Consider the following 25,064-nt stretch of genomic DNA (forward strand, 5'->3'; position numbering starts at 1 on the left):
TGTGGTTCGCTATTAAACCTGAAACTCTGACAGCACTCTCTTCTAATCTTTAATTCTTCTTTGTGAGTAGCGTGAACGGACGAAATAAATCACATTTAAAGCACATTTACCAATTGATGGCTGTCTGTAGAGCACTTGCTTATTGTATAGAACAACTCAGGATGTGATTTGTTGCTTCCCATGTTCACAAATTTCCAATCAGTGAGTACACAGATCAATACCTCAATGTGCACAAGTCAGACAAGACTACAGTGAAGAGATCCTGCCTTGAGCAGCTTTCACCAGCCTCCCCCTCTCCCTAAAGGAATTTCATTAGATGCTCACTGATGGTGGTTGCTTTTCATTATTGATGCAGGATTGTAAACTTTGCTCACGTGAGACCCAGGTTAAACTGAGCGATAAAGCACAATTTAAAGTGTTCAGTTGAGAGGGAAAAAAAAAAGAAGCAGACACCAGACATTTGCCTTCTGCCACAGGAAGTCAGCCAACCACAAACCCTGCAAAGACGCAGTGTTTCCGTTGTGATGTGTACCGACGCTCTATTGCTTCAAAATGGCACAAAGGATGCTGCTTCACGCTCCACGAGCATGTTGCAGATACATCCAGATACTTACAAGCAATAGTGCTTCAAACAGTATGAAACAAAACTAAAAAAGAGAAGACAATTTTAAAGTGAATCCCGTGTGCTTATATTTACACCCACGACCTGTGAATATAGCACAACGTGGACCACTGAGACAGCACCAGCATCACTCTTTCCTGATTTTATCCTGCCGTTGTGCATACTGAGCTATCCTGTGCAGATGGCTGAACCCACTTCATGTTAAATTAATGATCCTGGGGTGCCACGGAGTAGCCTGGCTGTAAAAAGCCCTTACAGCAGGCTTCCCCTGCAAGGCAAATGAGGTGATGGGTTCCTCTATCCATCTTCCTTCTAGGAGAAAGACAATAACCCAGCCAGGCATCTGATGTCTAAATGAAGTGACTTTCTGTGTGTGTATCTGTGTCTGCTCCTGTGCAACGCATGTGCATGTCTGTGTGTGTGTGTGTGTGTGTGTGTGTGGTATGAGTCATTAGTGAATCCCAGCGGTCTGCTATAGTAGTGAGAGAATGCACGGCATCTCCCGTCTCTCACCTCGACTGTAGAGGAATCAGATTTCTGGATCAATGACAGTCACAACCATCTGATCACATAGAATTTTTTTTTAAAAAGTGACCTAATGAAACAAATCTAGATCCAATTAGTCACTTGTCTTTCTCTGCCTCAGGAAATTTAAAAAAAGTGCTAGTCAGAGAACTCTTTAGTGTGATTTCTAAGGGAAAAAAGGTGTATCAAGCTGTATTTCTGTTCAGCACAAATTCCATATTTTCTCTGCTTTCTGTATATGAACCCTTTTTTCGGACTCTCAATTCATAGCTTTAGGAAGTTCATTCACTCCAGGACAAGCCATTAAGAGAAAGAGAGAGAGACACCAGACACCAGTACAGAGCAGCGATAATGGATTACTGATGTTATTATGGTTCAATAAGGCCTCTAAATGACATTCTCTGATCCACTGCCAGGACCACAGTTCTGTTTTGAGTGTGTATGTGTGTGTGTGTGTAATGTATAACATACATTTATAGCATGTGTTTTATCTTATTACCTCATTAGCATTATATCATCACAAATTGGGAACACCCAAAGATGCAATAAAAAAATAGGAAAGAAAAATCTCGTGGTGCATCCTGTACAAGAACAGTGGAGGATCTTGTGACTCTTTAGGGCATTCTGCTGCTTTCGTCACTTATTTGCCTTGTTGGTTAATCAATTATAGGGAAAATGAATGTCATTAATTGATCAAGCGATCAATGAATCAATTGTGTTTTAAGGCATTTAGGAGAACAAATGTGCATTCATCTACACAGCAGCAGAAATAATACCTGAACTTCAATCTCTCCACATTCTGAACTAATGTTAAAGTAATTCTTAGGGATTATTAAAAGACAAGCTTATTTTTTAGCATAACCCTTGACTATTGGCGCTGTCAAAAATACACACGGTTAAAGACAAAATGTGCTAAAAACGTAAATTTGAGGGGGAACCTGACATTTGTGACATCAAGAACTTGTAAACCCGCCTGTCCTGTTAGGTTTAAATGACTAAACTGAACAAAATCCTCTTCCATTTGTTAACCAGTCAGCTGTTGCTCCCAGCATGCATCTGTTTATTCCTTTGTCAGCCCCCTTTCCTATCTGCCACCCACAGAGTCAGCAGACAGCAGTGCACGCATGTGTGTGGCAGCCTCAAAATGGCCTGCTTTTCCCCCCAACACTGCAAGTTTCTAAACAACAGGTGCCTTGAACCAGGAGTGACTCACATGCACAATTATGGGCGCACAAACACACATGTATACCACACACACCAACAAAGAAACCCTGATCGATGTGAAAATGCTCCAAGACAAAATGATGGAGCAAACGTATAGGGAGGCAATCATTTTCAGTTTTTGTTTCCTCTTACCTGGTTGTTGACATAATCCTGGGGATGCGACACAACAGCAGAACATGAAAAGGGAACAGAAACAACAAGACACAGTCAGAATAAGAAGTATGCAAATTTGCTATGTCTGTGTGTGGTGAGAGTAGAATTCGTAGAGAAAAGTGAGTATTCACTTAACTATGACCACAGAATAACACGTCACAGCACAATCATCTCTTGTGTCTGCACTATATTCCTCTCTTGCTCCTCCTGCTCTCCAACCTTGCCTTAATTTAACCCAGGCCTAAAGTAAGTCTGTGTTTCCAGGACTTTTGTTTTTGCCCCGCTTCTCTGGAGCAGTGCTGCGCTAGCACATCAGAGCAGATAGCCTATCCATAATAAGTGCAGTCACAGGACAGAATGTGACGAGATTCTGTGATGCTGAAGGCGAGAAATGTAATTTAAAAAAGTGGAACAATCACCAAGGGACCAGAGAGGCAGGTAGGGTCGACGGAGGGAACTTTAAGCTCTCCATTAAGCCCCTTTGTAACGCCCCAGGGAGCTCTGCATGAGCTGGGAAAAGTGTGTATGTGAGGTAAGTGCTGAAGTTTGTGTGTGTGTGTGTGGCCCTCTGTGACTGTGTGTGTGTGTGTGTGTGTGTGTGTGTGTGTGTGTGTGTGTGTGTCAGAGCGTGGCTTCTGGTGATTAGTTAAAACTGTAACTGACACACTGTTGGCCCCAGTGATCCTATCAAAGGGAGGGAAACTCAAGTTTACACACAGTACAGACACACTCAGTTTCAATACTTTCTTACTTAGACTGGTTTAGAAAACTCATGCAAAACACTTGTACAGTATCAAGATGCCCTCAGGGACACTGAGCTCATTTCTTTCGACAAAGTGATGTTTTTATTGAATAAAAAATGTAAGCGACATAATAATATATTTTTAATGTTCCTCTTTTCTGTGACAAAACTGTTCTGTACCACTCTGCAGCTGATATAAACAATCAAAAAAATAATTTTCATACGCCACAACCTTCAGTCTTTTTCATCATATTCTAAATCTAACAGCAAAAGCAAACCTTAGATGAGACTGAACAGACTGGAGTTCTAGAAAATCTATCAGGATTTTAAAAGAAGCTGAGGAGACTTTCCAACTTGAGTCATCTGCCACTGCTCAGACTGAAAGCAGTAATTAGTCAGGACATCAGTGAGATCTAGAAAACCAGGCATTTAAAGACTTTTGAATTCTTTGACAATTTAAAGACCCACAGAAACAACCAATAAAGCCAGCTATGCATGTTCAGTATAGGAAATCTAGAGCAAAGAGTGGCATCGTGTTCAGTTAAGCTCCTTCAATTGGTGAAACAACAATGTAAATACTACAGAGGTCCAGCTTTAGCCGTTAGCTGGTAGTGACGGTTTTATTCCTACCGTGTTGTAGCCTGCGGGTTCTTGGCCGTCTGTGATCAGTTCCCGCTCTCCCCTGGGGTTGACCCTCCTGAAGCGCCGCCTGGACCTCCGCTGCGACCCCTCTCTCTGCAGGAAGCTGTCGTCCCCCTCACTGCCGTTATCCACCTGTAATACACAATCGACACTTTCCTCAGAGTAGTAGCTTCTGTAGGAGTTGCGCCCATAACCTTCAGGTGCACGGGAGCAGCTGGACGTCTCATCCACGTAGTTTGAGACTTGAGAGGATGGCTCAGAGCAGCTGCGTTTTAGTAGCTCAGACTTCTGGACTTGTGTATATTCCACATTCTGGGCGTCACTTTCTGATTTCTGCCTCTTATATTCCAAGTTTTGCGGTTTATTTTCTGTCAGATTCTGCAAGTCCAAGTCATGATCCTTGAGTGTTTTCCCTTCGATTTTCTGTGGTTCTGCGTCTTGCTCTGGAACTTCTGAGATCTGGCCCTGCTCTTCTGCTGGCTCCTGGTTGAACATCCAGTTCTTCCACAGCGCAGAGAGCCGGTGCCAGCGGAGCACACTCATCCGGACTCAAGGACAGGATCAGAACAACACATAAAAGCAGGAAATACCACAAGGGAGGGGGGGAAAAAACAGCAGGGAAACACTTCTGTACAAAAGATGAATAGAAGTGCTGCGTCCAAAATTTTTTTAAAACAAAGTCCAAAATCCGGGGGGATCCCGCGATACTACATCCTCAGGGGCAACCATTCAGAATAACAAAAGAAAAGAAAAGAATCAAATTAAATGGACAAACAAACGGATCGACCACGAGGACGGCAAAACAAGCGCCGCGTCTTCTTTCGTCTCAAATTTGGCGAGCGCTGTCGTCTTCTGAGGGCCAGAGAGTTCAAGGAAGAGTTCAGCTGCTCAACACGTTGCATACTGACAGACTTACTCACATGCTCGCTCTCTGGCGCTGTCTGACACGCGCACAGAGCATACACTGAGCCCACAGTTTCCTCCAGGAAACCGTAAATACACAAATATCCTCAGCAGGCAGAAAAAAGAAAAAAAAAACAGCCCAGCACACAGATTCCGGCCATACAATTCATTCCCCGTAGACTTTTTGTGCTGGTCTGTTGTTGAAGGAGGAATTTGTTTTCTTTCTCCATTGCATAATGTTAAGGAAGTCAATAGGCTTACTATGTCAGTAATGACCTCTTTTTTAAAGAATTTTTTAAATACGTTACCCGATTCCTTTGCCTCAATTTTGCAAAGCGGTCGGTTTTGTTGTTTTACTTTTATTTTCTACTGTTTTTGTTGGTTTAGTTTGCTTTTTTCAATTTGAATATTGGTTTTGCACAAGATAAATGTTCTGCAAACTAAGCATCCCACCTCTAACCCTCTTCGTACTTCTATAAAACTGTCAAACTCACCATGAACACTTCATCAATCTAGACGGATCAGAAATATTGCATTAACTTTTCTTCCTTGTCGAAACCCATTGCCCACAATGCAACTTGACTGCTGACAGTTCTCTTGAAGATTTGGCTGTTTTATGCAAGTAGTGGCCAATAAAGCCTCAAGCCTCTAACCTCAAGCAGAGATGCGGAAAAGCCTACAGAAGTTTGGGTTTGCTCGCTTCTAACATCAAGATTTTATTCCATTTTCTGAATGGTTGTCTTGCCCCAACCAACATGAGGAAACTTTGTGCAACTGGAGTCGGAGAAGGAACTAAAAACACACTTTGATGCATGAAATCTGCACGTCGCCACTAATATAACTTTACAATCTGTAACAGGTTTAAGAGAGATTAGCATTATTTAATGTTTTTGCCCATTTATTTGTCCACCCATCTCTCTGTTATGATATTGGAGCCAAGATGCAAATTATTTGTATAGTGAATAAAGCTTCAATTCACTTAGATTCTGACTTGGCATTTCATCATGCCTTGTTTAAGGGTTTGTTGGGACTTTTTTGTCAGCTGTAAATCCCTAGTTTCAGAAATAAACTCCATCCTTGTCTCTGTTCAGGACAATGATTTGACAATTTGGCCCCTTTCTACAAGTGCACCCTATGTTTCTGTTTTCCTGGTCAGACTGACTGTTGTTCAGCGTTCCAGTTTGTCAGGCTTTCTGTCAGCATGTCTGCTTGTGTGAGAAGCCAAGAGAAAAATGAAATTAACCGGATCCACGTGCTGTGTCTGGACATTTTTGAGCTCCATCATCTTGCCCCTCCTCCTTATGTCTCTTTGTCTGACTTATCTCCACTTTCTTGTCCTTTATCCTTATCATTTCCCTTGTTTGTGACTTCTCTCTTATACTTGTTCTACGCCCTGATCTACTGTTCTTTTGCATCTAGTTATATAACACATCAAATACATCAACTAATACATAAAGTGTCCAATTATTAATGTATCACATTATTAGCATCCTTTGCACACAGTGATGTACCTGGGGCCACAGATTTCCATCATTTTTCCTGCACATGACCAAATATATGTCAAGTGTGTCTAAGTATTTTTAGAGGTGTGGGAAACAATTCCATTGCTTATTGCAAAGACTGTGAACTGTGCTTTTGCTGTCTGACTGTCTGAGGATCAACATTCTGAATTGAAACACTAAAACAGAACAATGTAGTGTTAATTGAAGCAGTGAAAAGTCAGAAATGATAATAAAATGTACCATTGCTTACAATATAGCCAAAGACAAGCTACCCTTAATTAAGATCCTCCCTTTGAAAAAGAATGCATTTCATGTAGGAAACATTTATATGCACCTTTATGCCTGTTCACATAATGTGGTAAGAACTGTGTATGGGAACTGACAAAAAAGGTAACACTTAAAATGCATTATTCAGTGTAAAAAAAAAGAAGTTTGTGTTTACCTAAATGAAAGCAGTGTGAAAAGTTAGTCTGAAGCTCTGTTATAGAATAAGTATATCAAAACTCAGGTTAGACAGTTTAAGTAAAGCAAGACTGAGTTAAAATGTGTGAAGCAGAGGCGCTGGGTTTACTGGGGGAAGGAAACTGAAGATGGAGTTGTCAGACAAGAGAAAAAGAAGAAGGCACAGAGGAGGGGAAGGAAGTTACAGAATTTCATCATTCATTCATGTATGTGGACATGTTTTGCAAAGGATGTGAAATGGCTTAAATTCATCTTTCAACTTTTCAACCCCTTGAACCTACAATGTGTTAATGTGCTAAGTGTGGGAGAAAAAGACGTCGCAGTGTACAGATACCACAAACAAGCGACCATTGTGAGGTCAGTAATCTTAAATATATAGACCTGTGACTGACTACAAAGGCTGATGAGGAGACGTGACAATTGTGTTCGTGTGTTTGTGTTGAGAGGAAAATAGAGGACAAACAACCACATGAGACTGTGCCGTCTGCCTTCCCGTATTCCCACATGGAACATGCAATAAACCTGATGAAACCTAAGAACTATGAAAAGACTCAAATTATATTTCTCAAAGGTAAACATCACAAAGCAGGCTGGAGTTAAGACAACATCACACATCAATCAGAAAAGAGCTTTAAAATAAACCAAAAGCGAAAAGATGGACCCAAAGATTTTCTGTCACATTTCAAACGGGGCTCAATAGCTGCTTGGGTGGAAACGGACAGAGGAACAAGCTTGCGTTAAGGAGTTTTGCTGTAATATACAGAGTAACTACGGCACTGTGGGTAGTTAAGATGTGATTGACTCTGAAACAACTGTATGAAGGATAGTTGAGCTGTAAAATACCAAATAACAGTTGTAAAAAGGGGCCGGTATTGGTATCGATGTGTCCCTTCTCGCGGCAAAAAATGTCATCTCGCTTCGTTTTAATGGGCCTCATGAGACAGAGAGCCTGAAGGTAATACACAAGAAACTATGGGGGGAAGGTTAGAAATGCACCACAAGCTCATGTCTAGTCTCTGACCGTATAACTATCTTTTTGTCTCACTGTGCATGTGCCTCTTTGGCTGCTTGACCGAATATAACCCCGGTTTATCCCATGACCGGTTATGTATCTTGACAGCCGCTGCTATGAAATTACCATATTTCCTGTTGCCGCTGTGCATTTAAATACGTGTGTGATGGACGTCATGTCTCACTTCACATTCCTCTCTGTTTATCTGATGCTTTTCGCCTCCTCATGCACCATCCTACTTTTTTAGCTGTGTTCACTCATTCATCCCTTGATTACCTCCGTCTTCCCACTGCTTACTTCCTTTCATTTCCCTCCATTCCCACCACACACAATTAAAAAGCAGCCCCGCCCTGTCAGTCTGTGAATGTCACTCCTGTCCATCCTGTGACCAGAGTCATGACGAAAGCCACAGATTACATTCCCTCTACTATTCCCATGGCCCTAATTAGCTGATTGGCTGCAGTGCAGTGTGACTAGACCACAGTCCCTCTGCTCTCGTATGCATTTATCTAGGAGTGTGTACGTGCATGCGAGTTTGTGTGCGTTTGGCTTTTCTTGTCGTGTTGAGTGCTCAGCGTTGTGGCAGTTACTCAAGAATTCCTCCAGTTTTTTTGTTTTTTTTTCTGATGGCATCATTGATAATAAGCACACACTTCTGCACATCGCTTCCCAGAAATCACTTGTCAATGACCAGTGCCATGGTCTCCTAAAAAAATAATTTAAAAAAACATGCCACTGTTTTCTTTGTCTGCCCAACTATTGTCAGTCAAGCTCACTTTCCAGTTTTTTGACATTTTATTCCAAACAAGTGGCTGCTGTCTGAAATCTAACATGCATCCATTACTGCACTGTAAGTCGAAAAAGCTTTACTAGGAAAGACATATCTGACAGGAAATGTTAGACACTTCAGTCACTGTGTATAGGAGGCAGAATGCTGACTACATTATCTACCTGGCAAAAAGTGGGGTTCTGTTTTATCTCGACAGGTTGCAGATAAAACACCTGACAGCCATCTGCCTGCACTGGGCATCCATGCAGAGAAAAAAAACAGCACTATATTCACAGTGAATCCACTCCTTAGTCTTCAAAAGGTAGAAAACAACCATGTGAATCTCCTGATATGACATTAGCAACCTCACAACTAAAACGTTTTATTTTCCAACCTCAACTGCCATTAAACCCTCTGAATCTCAAAGCCCACCAGAGGGTATGAAAGGTATGAAAAATAAGCTCTTTGATCAAACCAGATTCTGTAAAGGAAAAACAACAAACAGTTCTGCACTTTAGTAAGTAGTAATGAATGACTCAGCTGTGACAAACGGTCATGTGAAAAGAAATTCAGGGACTTTTCCACTGAACTGAGCTGAACTGCAGGCAGTGTTTACACATAGCAGAGAGAAGACATGTGTGGAAACAAATGAAACATCTAAGTAGTAAAACATCTTCAGTATGTTGAGTCTCCATTTTTATAGCATGTTGGATGTGGTGACTCCAGGGTTTTTTTTGTTGTTGTTGTTTTTTTCTGTGTTTGACTGCAAAAAAAAGAAATCCTCTCTTCTTCTAGCCATGGCTGTGCTGTTTCTATAGAGGGGCAGGAGTTTTTTCTTATTGCAGAGAAAAATGGTAGGAGCAAATAACACACCAAAACTACTTGGGGTTTAGAGGGTTAATCAAATATCGGCTGATCAACTGTAAAACAATGATTATTAGAATGCCAAACAGTCCAAAGAAATTTCACAGAATAGAGAAATGAAAAGCCTATTCTGCTTCTAAAACCAGAACCTGTTTAAAAAGAAAAAGGTGCTGGACACTTAGACACAGTTACAAACTGTATTAAAGATGCAGCTATGGTTTGGTGTTAGACTTTTGTAAGGAACTGAAACAAACCAGAAGTTAAAACTGAAATCCAGAATGCCTCCTACCGACTTTTGCTTTCCTTCTAAATGTTACTAAGTCCAAGGTCACATACTTCTTTTAGAGGACTCTGTAGAACAACAAAAAAGTCTGAAAGGTTGCCAGCCCCAACCCGCTGTACTTTACTTTGTTGTTTACTTCCTATTAGTCCAGTACGACAGAGACCCACCCTGGCCGGAGGTGAGCTTGTAGAAACATTACAAACTATTAAAGGTGGACAAGACGAGGATATGCTTGAATATTACCAACATCCTGTACGATCTCATTTCCTAGTTCTTAGACAAAAATGCAAAAAAAAAACCTTTAAAACAGACATATGTGCAGATGCAGAAAGAAAAACAACATGTTCTCCCTGAGGTTCTGATGCGCTGATTCATTTACCCTCACTCCTCTCTATTCATTCCCCCTCCACCAACGCCAACATCTCCTTACTCTTCCAAGAAGACACACGCAGTGGTTTAAGTGAAATGGTTTAATGCAAATCAATTTTATTCCCTCAGCAAAGAACTCTTCTTTTCTTAATCAAACCGCCTTTATCTTTTGCTCCCCAGGAAACTGAGACGACTAAACTTGTTGGGTCTCTTCCCAGCGCATCACTTTCACATCATCATACCTGGAGGATCGACAGCGCCACTTCTTTTACTCCAGCAATAGCCTCTGAATGGACCCACTGGGGTAGTTTAGGATTAAGTGCCTTGCTGACTATTATAATCCCTTTTCATTGCAGGAAATTTACAGGAAAGTTATTTTTTTTTATGTCCCTGGAACTGTTGGGATGGAGTTTGCAGCCTTGAATGTTGCTGACTGGAGAAACACAAGCCTCAAGGCTGCTACAACTTCATAATGGCATTCATTCACACAGTAAGCCAGCCCTGAAATTTCTTGTCATAAGATGGTAGTTGCAGGAGATACAGAGAAACACTGGGTGAATCGGAGAAAGGGCAACTGGAAAAGTAAAAACATGACTCTGCGCCACAGTTGTTGCTTTGTTAGCGATCTCATTTTTCCATCACACCTCTTTACATGTGGTAGTTATGCAATGAGCATAACGGGACTTTCAGTTGTTGAGTTCAGTTGCTGCAGTTTGCTGTGACGATCTGATTAAAAAGGACCACTGGTTGGCAAGGCGAGAGAGCTACTTATTCACTTTTTCTAGTCGGTGTTCTGTTCCGAACTGCTTTTACCTGTAGGCTACTCATGCCCCATTATCTAACTGGTAATACACCACACACCCCTTCCTTCCCTTCTTCCTTCCTTCCTTTCTTTAAAGTCAACAAGCACACAAACAAACACTGTGTCCTATTGGATTCGGATCTATTTCTATACAACATATGAACAAGCATCAGGCTTATAATATTAAAGGAATTTGGGGTAATATGCTTTTTCTTTCATGCTGAGAGTTTTGTGAAAAGCTTAATATCACTCTCTAGTCAATCAACGAAATGTGAATCTACTTTTATGAGCCTGCTACAAATAGAAATACAAAAAAACAGAGCAAAACAGGCTGCATGGCTCTATTCAACAAAATCCACCTACCGGTTCACAAAGTAGTGTGTAAAACTGAAATGGAAAAACACCTCTGTTTCACGGCAGGTTGTGACTATTTCTTAGTAACTTCTCAAAGTTTCCAACATCAAGAAATAGTGTCAAACACAACCCAACATAAAACCACAACATGTTGTTCTTATATAATGGTTTTAAAGCCCATTTCCCAAAAATCTCAAACTCATCCTTCAAATTTTATGACGGTTTAAAAAGTGTGTTCAAGTGAGAGATACTAGTTTTATTCTTTTCAGCTTTAATGGAAGCTTAAATTCCTGTAAATCAGGGGATGTTTCACTGCAAAGAACTGCCCCTAACATTAAATATAAATACTTTCATTATGAAGAAAACTGACGTTCATTTACATGAAAATCTCGCCTCAGCTTTAAGTAAACAGAGTGACAGTCTGTCTACGGATGATAAGGTTTCGTCACTTTTCCCCGGGCTACAGTAATGACAGTTATGTAATTCTGTACAGTCATAGCAACGGAAATCTTACATGAAGGGCACTTGAGAAAAATCTGTAGAAAAAAACTTTGCAGCGACTTCTCAAAATGTGACAGCTCTTTGACTTCGCCGTTAAAGGACAAGGTCAGAAGCGTTCAAGGTTCATCCTTTATTTCCTGTTCACAAAAGCTTCAGTGGAACTGTTGCTACCTGCTGCTTTTCTGTGTGTAAAACTTTTATCCGATCTCATCCCATCTGATCCTTCTAGTCCCTCAGACTCAGAGACTCGGGAGAACAGAGACAGCAGAGCAGGAAGGACGTTTAGGGAGGAAACGAAGAGGGAGACAGAGATTTGTACGCACTGCAACCTTGTGGAGGCAAACAGAAACACACAGCCCTCTCATATGCAAAATGTTGTCATGAACGTGGACTGACTCATACAAATGTCTAGTGATATGCCGGCTGGTGAAAACTACACCGGGAGTGAAAGGATTTAGACATGAAACTAGTAATATAATAAAACTGTGAAACAGCAAAGTGTTCCTTTCATAAGCCTTTCACAAAGGAGAAGCCAGTAAATTATGGGTGGGTCTTTAAGTTTGGCAAGCAAGATGTGTAGTAGCTCTGCCGCATCGATATACAGATTTTGATTTTACAGAATAAATTGCCACTATAAATTTGCGTCAACGTATAGTCGCTTCAATATAAGACGGCCTTGATCATAAAACAACCATTCCTTTTTTCTAAGAAGACTCTTGATACAGTACAAAACATTCCGGCGGTCTATTAACTTCAGAAATCCCCTTTCCAAACATCCATCAGATGCTAAATCAGGGGAAGTCCATCGATTTCCCTACTTTCTACCAACTCCAAGCCATAACAGACTGGCTGTGTGGGGGTGAAAATGCAAGCTGGGTGCCAACCATCAAGCTGTCAGATTATTTGTAACACTAACACAACCGCGTATAACACAATGAATGCCTTACAGGACAGACTGGAAACGTGCACCACTATTCTCATATTTTAACAATATTGCATCTTCTCCATCTTAGTGGCGTCTAGTTTTGCACGATGCAATCAGGAAACATGTAGGAGCCTCTTATTTTCTAGTTTAACCAGCTTTTTACACCATCACTCTGGGCATTCAAAAAGAAAATCTGATGTTGGGACTACACAATAATCTATAATATGGTACAACCCTCACTTTTCATTGAAAAAAAATGTGGTTATTCTACTTACAATACAGTATATATACATTTAATTCCAGCTTGAATATAGCTAAAATTCTATGCTGAGGGTAAATGGTTTGGTAGAAAATTCACATCCATGAATGAAGTTCATTTAAATTTGAGGAAAGATATACGCACACTGCATACAGAAAGAAAGGGGGAGGAGGGCGCAGGGGGGAAGAACAGAGACGGGGGAGACGAAGAGAAGGTGACATGAAAGAAAGGGAGAATGGAAGGAGAGTGGAGAGGAAAACAAGGTGAAACAGACATCAAATACGGATGTAAAAACAGGAATAATATCAAAGGGCAGAGATGGCAGAGGTGGGAGGATAAAAGGGAGGTGCTTGGGCGAGAGACAAAGACGTACACAGTCTAAATCCAGAGAGAGAGAGAGAAGCAGTGTCTCTACTCACCACAATCATTTCTGATGGCTCCAAAGTGATGCATTCACAGCCTCGTCTGCCCCCCAGCTGCTTGCCAAAACTGTAGAGAGACAGACACACACAAAGTAAGTGTTAAAACAGAAATAAACCCAAGGCAGAGACGAGACGCACGATGACAGCAGAGACAGATGCATTCAATCACGTTGGCCCACCCACAGACCAACGTCTACACTGTTGACCGATGAATTACAACAATTACCTGAATCATTAGGACGGCCAAAGAGCAAATGTAACACGATAGAGAGGATGTGCAGGACGTGTGTGTGTTTAAAGTAAAGGAGAAGTAACATCTGTTAAAAAAATACAAGAACTGCCGTTAACCTCTTAAGACAAGGCATACACATGCATGGACATCACATTTTGGGTTATATTAGCACAGTAGTTATCCATCCATCCATTATCTATACACCACTTAATCCTCACTAGGGTCGCGGGGGGCTGGAGCCTATCCCAGCTGACTCAGGGTGAAGGCAGGGGACACCCTGGACAGGTCACCAGTCTATCACAGGACTACACTTAGAGACAGACAACCAAGCACACTCACATTCACACCTACGGACAATTTAGAATCACCACTTAACCTCAATGTGTTTAATGGACTAGAGAACCCGGAACACATACAGGTGTCTACACTGGGACATGAACCAGCGACCTTCTAGCTACGAGGCAACAACTGCGCCACCTTGCAGCCTGCACAGGGGTTAATTTTTCTTATGTTTTTTATTTTTTTTATTTTTTACTATTCTTATTTATGCATGCATTTCTATTATATTTTATACATTTTTTATTTTTAAAACATATTTTTATTATATAGTTTTATTTTCTTTATATTTTTCATTTTTTATTCTTCTTATCTTTGCCATTTGATCAGATCAAACAGCAAAGAGATATAAGAAATGCATATCAAACAAGAGCTCAGGTCTTAAGAGGTTAATGCATCAACATTTGGTAGGACTCGTGTTTTTGCCAGTTTTTCTTGAACATGATTTGGAGAATTGTACAAAAACAAATCTGCGTTCTTCCCGGACTTATTATGGATTCAATGCAACTGTCAGAAACATAATACAGTCATCAGATGTTCACGGGGGCACACACAAGCAATAAATCTAATATATACTACACCATATAAACTGGTTCTGATGAAAGAAAAATGTACAGCTTACACATACTTTAAACCAGATGTACTCACGGTTTACAACAGATATCTGAGGCCAACATGAGGTGGGCAGTGAAATACCGAGTGAGAGATGGAATTTCGGTTTAGGGTTTTAGCCAGCTCTCCTGATTGTGTTATTAGTTTTGGCTTGTTATACGATAAGAAAATCTAAATCAAACACGTTAGTCATTTTAAACAATTATTCCGTGATGGATTCTATTATTCTTTTTGTTTGACATTCAACTGCTATTTTCGCTTTGTTCTGAACTGCAGAGCGCTTTGTAACAACTGTCTCAGTGCGAGCTCTGGAAATAAATCATTGATCATCATTCATGTTAAATAATAATAACTGAGATGCAAGTTTCAAGTATAAATAGCCGCAGCAGTGTGTAATTTTCATGAGTAATGACAGTTGCTCTGGTGATGCTGTTGGGGAACCCGGTGATTGAGATTTATATAAAGAATTAGGCGTTAATACAAGCATCTTTACAAATATGATGAAACGTATATGAATATTTCTTTGTGTCACATGACGGACTTAGTCATAAATCAACACTGAGCTTAATACATCTTGTTAAAAAGACGATGTGATAACTTAAAACTCCAGCTGATGTGTGTCAACAGCGATAAATGATGTAAAAATCTATTCGGCCGATAAACTATTAACAGAATTTCATATTGGAGCAGCTTTTTTTTTTTTAAACCAGTTGTAAACACATTTCTAAGGTGCCCTTGAGAGGTTGGACTTTAATTTTTAAAGCAGCTTTAGTGATTTAACACACTGTTATCATCATAAAACCTTTGATGCACATGAGAGCCACACGGTCCATCAGTTCCAGTTTGAAGAGTGCATGTGAGTTTTCACCAGACACCTAGAAGTGGCCGGCGGTCTGTGAGACGGTTTTATTGGTCTTAAAGCAGCAAAGTTTCCTATCAGAGATTTGTGGTGAAGGTCTAACCACCGAAAGATATGAGAATGTAGATCAATAAGCCGTCATGGTTCCCGAAATAACTGTACACAATCCACAAAAACCCAATCAGTGCTAAACCAACTTCCATCAGAACAAAAATTACGACCTCTTGACAGCCTCTGTGGGATCTTTTAGCACAATATGCTAAACAACATATGACAGTGTAATAGGAAGAGTATGGGACAGAGGTTTTAGCCAGCACCAAACATAAAACTACCAGCAGCAAAATGATGAGAACTAAGATAAAAATGACCAATCCAATTTAATTTAACCACTTTTATCAACTGGCGTTTCATTCACTAAAGCATAATGGGCATTTTTGTTGATCAAATGAGGAGAAATAACAGCAACATAAATAGACTTCTGTCAAATAAGGTAACAAACTCAATGGCTTTAGTGTAGTGAGCTGAAAAAAACCACCAACTTCTTAGTTTTAGAATGTCTTCTAGGTTATATTTACACACTGAACTGAAGTTCTAAATGTTAATGCACAACTATTTCTGACCGGCCATCAACAGAATGAAACCACTGTGTTACCGGTTGATGTTTTCTTTTAGATCTCATGAGTCCGTCTGCAGGCCTCACGGCTTCAGACGGGTTATTACGTCCACTGATCAGCAGGAGGAGAGCAGCTGATGGTGTGGTGAGAGCATGTGGGAGAGAGTCTGTTCTTTTCCCGTCACATGGAGATGACGTCTTAGAATATGTTGGGTGATAGTGAGGGGGGAGGGGGGGGACTGCTATATAAAAACAATGTTTGAATTTAACATTGCGATATTTTCAAAGCAGCTCAAGTGCAGCTGATGTAACTTTCAGAAATGTTAGAATTTCAGGAATTCAAAACACAAGTTGACCAAAAAAAAAAAAACCTTTAGTGGAGTGGCAATTATTTTGATTATAATTTAAAGGTAAAAGTCTATGATTCTGAATTCATGCACCCGCTGCCTCTTTCCTTTCCTCCTGTCCTTGAAGGTGTCCTTGATATGGTGATCTGCTGAACTGGTTCAAAAGCAATTATACATATTGGTCGCTGCACGCAAGCAACAGCTTCCCTTGCCAACATCACACCTGGCATTCTTGGTTGGGAACTTCTGACAGGGCTGTTTAACAAAGGCATGAGAGCAAAAGCACAACTCTAAGAGCAGAGGTTTCACAAGCACACAGAAGCAGTCTGAGTGTGAGGAGATGCACTCCAAGTGAAGTACAGGACATCCGTGCAAGCAACAGTACATCTGAGTGGAGACAAACTGTTCTGAGCACGAGAAGAGCAGAGTTATACCCAAACGGGGGCTATTTGAGAGAGGAAAATCATTACAAACTCTGAAGTAAAGTGAAGAAATAATGCTCTCAAATTCAAAGACCACCACAGTGGACGGTGAGGAAATATTTGTAGAATTTGATTAGTTTTGACAAATTAACAGTCCAAAATTGGAAGATATTTAACTTACTAATAAATATTTAACAACACTTTTATTATTTTATCACATATGTTGAATAAAAGCTGCAATTCCTGGCATTTGGGAAGCTATACCAAGGCAACTGGTATTTTTGTGCTTTAAACCAATTATGTACGTATTAAATTGTCTGTTAATATCAGTGTGATGCTTTGGTGAACATGCAGAGAGCACAAAGCCAAAGTTTAGGACGCCGCTACCTTACTGAATGCACACCACCAAAATGATACAACACTCAATGGGCCAGTCTGAATCAAATTGGACAAACATTGTTTGAAAGGACAAAGCCTCACAATGCAAACCATTTTGCCAATACCACAGGACAATATTTGTACTCTGTAATAAGAGAGCATACACAGAAAACAGCGATTTCTCACCTTTTAAGTTTTCTATAGGGGCTCATTATGTGCTGCCCATATTTTCCACAATAAGTGTCTTAAACTAAATACGTCAAAGCTATTTTCAGTTTAAAAAAAAAAAAAAAAGGAGGTCACTGTTAAGGGCTTAACATACAAACCTAATGTCTTTACTCCAAATATTTCTTTATATTTATGCTAGTTGGCAAAATGTTATTCAGATCAAAAAATATCTGGATCACTGAAAGCATTACTTTGAGACTTGATGCACACATTTCCTGTTTGCGACATTAAAACCTTTGGCATGTGAGGAATGTCTGTAATATTCGTCAAAATGCATCGACATAAATATTTATTCATTACTTAAATTCCTTAAAACAAATGTTTTTCTTCAGTATTAATGCGTAATTGCTGTGTCATGATGTTGTTTTTGGCTCCAGTTATTGGTCACCTGTGGTCAGCGCTACAGTTTCAGATGACAGCGGCAACCAAGTCCAATTGGGAAAAATGCTAAAGATTTTAGAGACCCAAGGCTTTGAGAGTGTGGGAGTACTTCATACAATCACTGAAAGGTGGTTTGCAAACCATGCTGAGTTTCAATGGCACACCACAGCAGCACAGCGCAACGCACAAACACCTGAAGAAACCCGGACAGGCGCCGTTTGCTCCTCTCTGCGCTCACAAATACAGGATTTTAATACAAATTCCCTGTTAAGCTCTTCTAATGGATTTTTTCCTGAGATGAAGGAACAAGTGTGAAGTAGGTTTTGAGACTACAAGCAGTTGCACCGTGGAAATCCTGATTTTATGACCTGGCAAAGTCACCATACACAAAAGTTACAGACAACTGTTGTGCATAGAAATTGGCTTTATTCTCATGAAATTCAAAGTTACTACCAAAGTCAGAGAGGAACTGCACAACAAGGAGAAACTTTGATTTCTAACTTTGTTAAGGGGTTTGATAGAACCTTGGATTTCTTTTTGAGCTGAATAAATAAAACACTGATTTATAGTTTTTGTTTTTGTTTTTTTTATGATTTTTTTAAAAATCCTTTTCAGAGTTTCTAGTTTAACCCAACAGTTTTGATTTTTAATATGCAAGTCTTTGTTTATATGTTAGAGTGCTGCTTTATAAAATGACATACAGTTTGTCAAAATAGAATAAGCTCAAATGAAATGATCACTCTGCTTTTTGTTGTTCAGGTTAATCACCTGATCTGTAAAATCATCGATAAATTCTTCAATTGGAAAACAGTTGTAAGTGGCAGCTGTAATCTGGGATTATGTCAAGAGAAGGAAGGATGCATCAAAGTCAAAACAAGGTGTTTTAAAAGTATTTGAGACATTTCTTGACACATCCTTGAAAAAAAAGAAACCCTCCCACTGTGAGCGTCTGTGTTCATGCATACACCAATTATGCATGTCTCTGTGTTTTCCCATGTACCGTCTGAGTGTGCGATAGATCCCCCCCCTCCCTCGTCTGAACAGCTCAATCAGTGTGTGCGGTGAACCCTGAGAACAGATTGGGCTGTAAACATGTCTCGCTCCCTTTGGCATGCCGAAAGTGGCGACTCAGCAGTGCTACGGGCCTGAGGAGGAGGATGGGGGAGCGGCTGGTTTTAATCATGGAAGCGTGCTGAGCTGGGAGAGAGCCAACTTTCACTCTCACATCTCGTTTCTGATTACGTTCTCACACTGTCTCTCACACGGTCGCATCCCTTTTGGTTTACAGGCTTTTTTTCTTCCCCTCATCACTGCTCTCCTCCCTCCGTCACATCTCATCCTTTTGCCCTTCACCTCCACACTTGCCTTCCCCATCCATCCATGTCATCATCTTCGCTCTTCCCTTTTTCCTGTTGTTTCATCCATACTACGTCATTTCTGAATATTCCCTTCCCTTAAAGCTTTTTGTTGCCCCCTGCTCCTCCACTTTTGACCTTCTTCTTTCTCCCACGCGCTTCAATCACTTTAATTTATTCATCTTCTCCTTCCTGTTTTCCTACGTCCAGTCCACTGCCTTTCTCCTTTTTGTATTTTCTTTTTTGCTTTTCTTCCCCCTCACTCCTCATCTCATTCTGCATTCCCTTTCATCCTTTCTTTCTCTCTTCCTACCGCTGGTCTTTGCTTTCTCTGGGTCAAAAAAGAAGCAAATTTTCATCTCATCGCTGCCTTAAATCACAGCTTCACACCGACACAGACAATACTCAACATCGGCCTCCTGATTTAAGGCTCAGATGAAAGTCTGTCTCATAATGTCTTCTAATGATAGAAGCTATGATGAAAGTCTTGTTTTTCCACGTTTCTGTTTTTCTTCTGACAGACAGATTTTCCAAAATATGCTAAAAGGAAAGGGTTGTGAAATCAAAGTCTTTGTGTGTGTAAAGGAGGAATAAATCTATAGCTGCTGGAGTTGGAACAAGGTGTCACTGGAATAAGACATTTTGCTGGAAAGCTCTCTTTTTGTAGCTGCACTGGGCCCAAATTAGCTGCATGCGGATTTATTTGACACTTTACCGCCACATGCACTCGGAAACATTGTGCGTCGACATGTTCGGATTCAGGATTCCCTTGAATGAGGTGAAAGATCTTTGCTGATGCAGCCTTCCTGCTTCTTTTTTTTGCAACACAATTAAGGGTAAAAGGATTATATCAGGGTTTTTTTTTTTTTTGGAGGAAACTAAATTATTCACTAAACCTGCAAAATATTAGACACTTCATAAAGTTTCATAAAGTGCACTGGTCAGGTGAATCCAGGGACAGTGAAAGCCATTATCCTTTCTATTGATTTTTCCTATTTTAATACCTTTTATAGCCTTGACAGAGAGAGAGGAGCACAGGTTTGGGGTGGAGGGGGCTTTAAACTTCAAACGAAGCACGGATTTTATCGATATTCATGCCTTTAGCTTGTTTATTGCATTGTTTTTAATTGTACACAGATCAATACTATACTTTCTTACTCATACTCTCGGGAAATGCAGCCTTTTCTTGCCTCCCTCCTAACAGGTCAGAGGCCAGAGTCAGCTGCAGAAAGCATTCCTACAGCTGCGAGGGGCTCACCGTCGTCTGTCAGTGACACTTCACTGACACAGACGAGTGCCAACACATGGGTTTGAACAACAGGTCAGCCGAAATTCCCGCTCCCCAGAATCGTTTCACACAACAGAAATTTCATGCTCTTTTGCTATCTAATTGCTGATGACAGAAGAAAGTTTCTTTAAAGACTTGTGGTGAAGATCTTTTTTTAAATGTGCATTTGGTGTGTTTTGTATGCCAGAAGACATATCATAAGTGAAATAAGCAGTCAAAGTCATAGCTGAGCACAGAATACTGAATTAGGCCGATTTTACAACTTGCAAAGTGTTTGAGCAGAGTGGGTGATGAATGGGTGAGCTGGTGTGCTCGAGCTGCCGTGAGTGGTGAGAGAGAGGTAGGGACTATACAGGGCTGTCTAGAGGAAGCAACGGTGCAGAGTTACAGCTAGGCCATTTTAAGGCAGGAAGTATTCATTTTAAAGGAAAAACTTGTAAATATGAACTTTATATACAGAAACTTTTAAACATGGAGCTGCACTGTAAAACATCACTGTTTTGTAAGAGTTTCTACAAGAAATATTTAGTAAAATAACAGAAAAGAAGCATTATTTAGACATTAACCATAAAAAGCAGGCAAAAACAATAACATAACACATTAAAATTCTGTGTTTTTACAAAAGGTCATTCTTTCATTTACAGTGTTTGACTGTAAAAAATACATTATTTTAAATTATATAGATATTTGCTTTTATTTCCACTAGGTGTTGGGTTTTTTGGTTTTTTGTTTTCTTCATTTTTTTTAACATTAAAGCATTTTTTTGGCACCCTTGCTGCCAGATTGTCACTGTACATTCATTGTTTTTTGTTTTCTTTTTTTCATCTTCTTCCAGTGTGAGTATCTTGAGGTTAAATCAGCTACAGGAGAGGGACTTTCAATATTCTCCACCGGTTAACCAGAAAAAAATAAAATAAAAAGGCATTCAGTGTGTAAATGTGAGTGAGTAAATACAATGAAACTCAGACACTATCTACGCTACAGTTCCCGCCAGAGCACGGACACCCAAGTGTTCCCGGGGAGGAATGCAGTCGGCTGGTCTCGCCGTTCTCTCAGAACCCTTAGCCTGGAGGTCAGCCTGACTCTGACAGCTCTCTCCACACTCCACTGAGGCGAGACGCCTGGTCCCTGTCAGCAGCACACAAAGCCTGCCAAGCCTCCTCGCTGTGTGTGGGTATGTGTGCATCTCTGCCGGGTGGTGAGACAGGTTGTGTGAAGCGCATAGTGGAGAGAGACCAAGTTTGCTATTGATAGTAGAGCATCATGGGAACTTCAGACTTGCATGTTTACTGCATGTGTGTGTTTCCTCTTTCATCTTTCTTCCTCTTTCTTTGCATTCCCACAAAAACAGAAGAAACAAACTTGAGTCAACTGTAAGTGAGTCACTGAGGTTGCATGCGTGTGCACATGTGTGTACCCACCAAACTGATGCTTTAGCCCTGACTGAACGGAAATGTGATAGCTCTCTGTTGTCGGCTGGTGTGAATCTGTCTCACAGAGGAAATCAGACAAACCTCTAAAACCACACGATGGCCAAACTTGAGCCTTCAGTCTGACAAAATAAAGGTCGGGTTTGAGTTACATGAAGTCATGAAACTAACACGCATATTGACCATAACTCAAAGCCACAGTGAAAAGAGTTTATTCTACAAGTTTATTTACTTCTTCATAAAAAAGTTGACCCATATAGTGCTGGTGTGTGCAGGAACGATCAACGCTGAGGCTCCCTTCAGTCCTGTGTTAGTTCCTCTTTATCTCTGCATGAAAACATGTTTCTTTCCTAATGAGCAAACTTGAAGAGGCTGAGGCAAAACATAAAAAAATAATCTCATCTCCTGCAGACATATAGAACATCTTCTGAAGATCTGCATCGAGTTGCACCAAGTAGGTCCACAGTAACTACTAGCTTGTTTCAAATTAGTGATTTGCTGAACCATGGTGTGACCCCTTCAATGAAAATCAAGTGGTTAAAGTGGTGTTTTTCCACATGATACAGGGCGTATCATGAGCAAAATGTGCAGTCAGGTTCCGCCTTAGAACTGCAGTGTACCGATGACAATTTCAAAACAGCAGAGGGAACGAATTTGCATATTCATAGATCTGTGCATCGTGAAAGTAGCAAAGGTTACATGCAAGTCATGAATGAATTACTACTTGCATGGTAAAAACACTTCTAAATGTGTTATTTTGATGAGCAGAGATGAGTCTTTAGGGCAGGGCTCTCCAACTCCGGTCCACGTGAACTACTCTCCTGCAGGTTTTAGATGTTTCTGTACTGCAACATACCTGACTCATATTAATGGATCATTAACGGACTTGTGTAGAACTTGACAACAAGCTGTTGGAGATCCATTAATTTGAGTCAAGTGTGTGGCAGTACAGAAACTATCTATCTAAAACCTGCAGGACAGTAGCTCATGAGGACCGGAGTTGGAGATCCCTGCTTTAGGGCTTTATCTAATGTCAAGAGAACAACTTCAAACATGAGACTGTAGTTATGTAATGGTCCAATCAAAACCAAACAGCTACCTAAATACCACTTACAGAGCTTTTCTACATGTATTTTATCATCATTATTAACAGCATTTGGAAATTTTAAGTTCAGACATGTCAGCTATATTTCACACTGACCCATCATTCTAAATTCTTCACTCTAACATCAGTTTAGTAAGATAAAGTTAGCTACGCAGCAGTTACACCTAGCAGTTACTGCTTGTAAATATTTAACAGCTAATTAAGTAGTTAGATTGGTACAACCCATTTTATTTCAGTGATGTGTAAAATTTCACTTAGACAGAACTAGGCTGACTTTTAACTACACGTACATGTGCTGCACAAAGCTCCATAATGTTCAGACTTTCTTAGTTCTCAGATTGATGATGTCATTAATCTGTAGGATCACTGGAATCAGCATTTTTTAAGCTTTCGTGCAATTACAGAGTAGAAAAATGTCTGCAGCCCATTCAATCAGACTAAAATACACCCAACTGTCATCATCAGATAATTCAAAACAATTAGTCTTACTGGGAAGCATTTGTTATTATGGAATCCAATTGGAGATCAGTATTCTTGAAGACCGAGCTTCTGCTTTATAGTTATTTCAGATGACTGAAATAATTGTGTCTCTGACCGTTTTATCTTTGACAGGTACTTTTTATAATCTCCTGTTCCTTTAGCAACATTAAATTATTAATTTTTATTTTTAATAAATCATCTTTCCTCGGAATGTAAATCCACAGAGCTGAACCTGTGCAGGATTTCAGCAGGTGATGATTTCTCTGCCCTCTTTTCCTGCAGAAACAAGTTGTTGGCAGAGGGGAGAACAGGTTCAGCACCGGTCCAGTGACAGCTGCAGTGCCCTGGGCAATAAACCATGACAGCCGGCACAGAAACTAAGGCCACACACAGACAGACACACACACACACACATAGACAGACACACACACACACACACACCCTGAGGTATCTAAAGCCTGGAAAAACCAGGAATGTGCCCAAGAATGCAAAATGGTAGTAATAATTGCAGCAGTAATAACGGGAGGCACTGATTAAAAAAGACTCAAAGGAAATTAAAACGAAATTAACAGAAATATTAAAATGCCAACTTTTGGTTTAAACTCACACTCATCTACATACATGAGCATTTTTGAGGCAAATAATTGTATCGGTAGCAACCTTGGAGCATTAACTGTCTCGCCAAAGGACACAGACAGGCTGAAAGGTATATTGGGAACTATTACAAAAATCACCTGGACAACAAACCCTCATAAAAGTTTCTGATACATATTGCTACTGTCATTTGCTACGGATCATCCACTACCTAGATCACCACCAAATTTCTATTTCAGATTTTATCTTTTATCTCAACTATTGTGACACAAACAGTAGAAAAACAGTCTTACACATTAACCCTCCAGGAACATGACCTACATGCATTTGACCAACCATTTGGAAGCCTTTGAGGGAAAAATTGGGCTTTTTTTCAGTCTTTCTTCTTTTTTCTTTTGCGAGGATGACGTGCATTGGTATTCCCATTGTGTGAATTGGAACGGCCTCATTGAAATGAATGAGGTGTCAGCGTTTTTTCCTACGGTCGGCCAAACACGCCACAAATGAACGGTCTGCTTGCTCTAAATTCTGCAAATCTAGAAAACTTTCCACCTCTAAACTGACAAGTTATGTGATACTGCACAGTGTAGAAAATCTCTGAGTGTATAATTTGGGGAAATAGAAAGTTTAAGAGTGTTTTGTTCAAAAAAAAAAAATAAAAAAAAATCTAACCCAAACAGTGCTCCATGCCCATTTGGCACCCATGTTTCCATGGTAATGATGACTAACAGTAAAGAAAGAAGACCGCAGACCACAGTCTAACACACACACACAATGCTACTTCTCAGTTCTCTCGGCTGTTCCTGCTCTCAGTTTTAGTGCTCGGTTGGCTAACGCTGACCGCTCTGACTCACACGCATTAAAGAAGGCTGGAGAGCTGGCCAGCACTCATTGCTACAGACAGACCACCAGCACACACATACACACACACACACACACACACACACACACACAAAAACAACTGCCAGACAGACTCCAAGGAATGATGTAGTGGGTCATTCAGAAACATTGCGATTCATTTGCAAGACAACAGAGGGATCGGTTAAGAGGACCAACTCGGATGTAAGCG

General features: G+C 40.4%; 1 protein-coding gene across 5 annotated transcripts in view; it reads right to left on the minus strand.

Annotated features, from left to right (window-relative positions):
• rapgef6 (Rap guanine nucleotide exchange factor (GEF) 6) overlaps window positions 1–25,064 on the minus strand; it is a 163,925-nt gene that overhangs the window by 92,159 nt on the left and 46,702 nt on the right. For 3 of the 5 annotated variants that reach the window (XM_008290747.1, XM_008290746.1, XM_008290748.1), the window contains 3 exons: window positions 13,333–13,402; window positions 3,897–4,040; window positions 2,504–2,521 (listed from right to left, as the gene is read on the minus strand). In XM_008290747.1, the coding sequence (XP_008288969.1) occupies window positions 2,504–2,521; window positions 3,897–4,040; window positions 13,333–13,402 (232 nt within the window). Of the gene's footprint in view, window positions 1–2,503; window positions 2,522–3,896; window positions 4,842–13,332; window positions 13,403–25,064 lie in introns of those variants that run through there. The other 2 variants (XM_008290745.1, XM_008290744.1) reach the window with 1 other exon arrangement.

The sequence above is a fragment of the Stegastes partitus genome, unplaced genomic scaffold (genome assembly GCF_000690725.1).
Source record: "Stegastes partitus isolate 25-593 unplaced genomic scaffold, Stegastes_partitus-1.0.2 Scaffold693, whole genome shotgun sequence".
NCBI classification, from domain to species: domain Eukaryota; kingdom Metazoa; phylum Chordata; class Actinopteri; family Pomacentridae; genus Stegastes; species Stegastes partitus.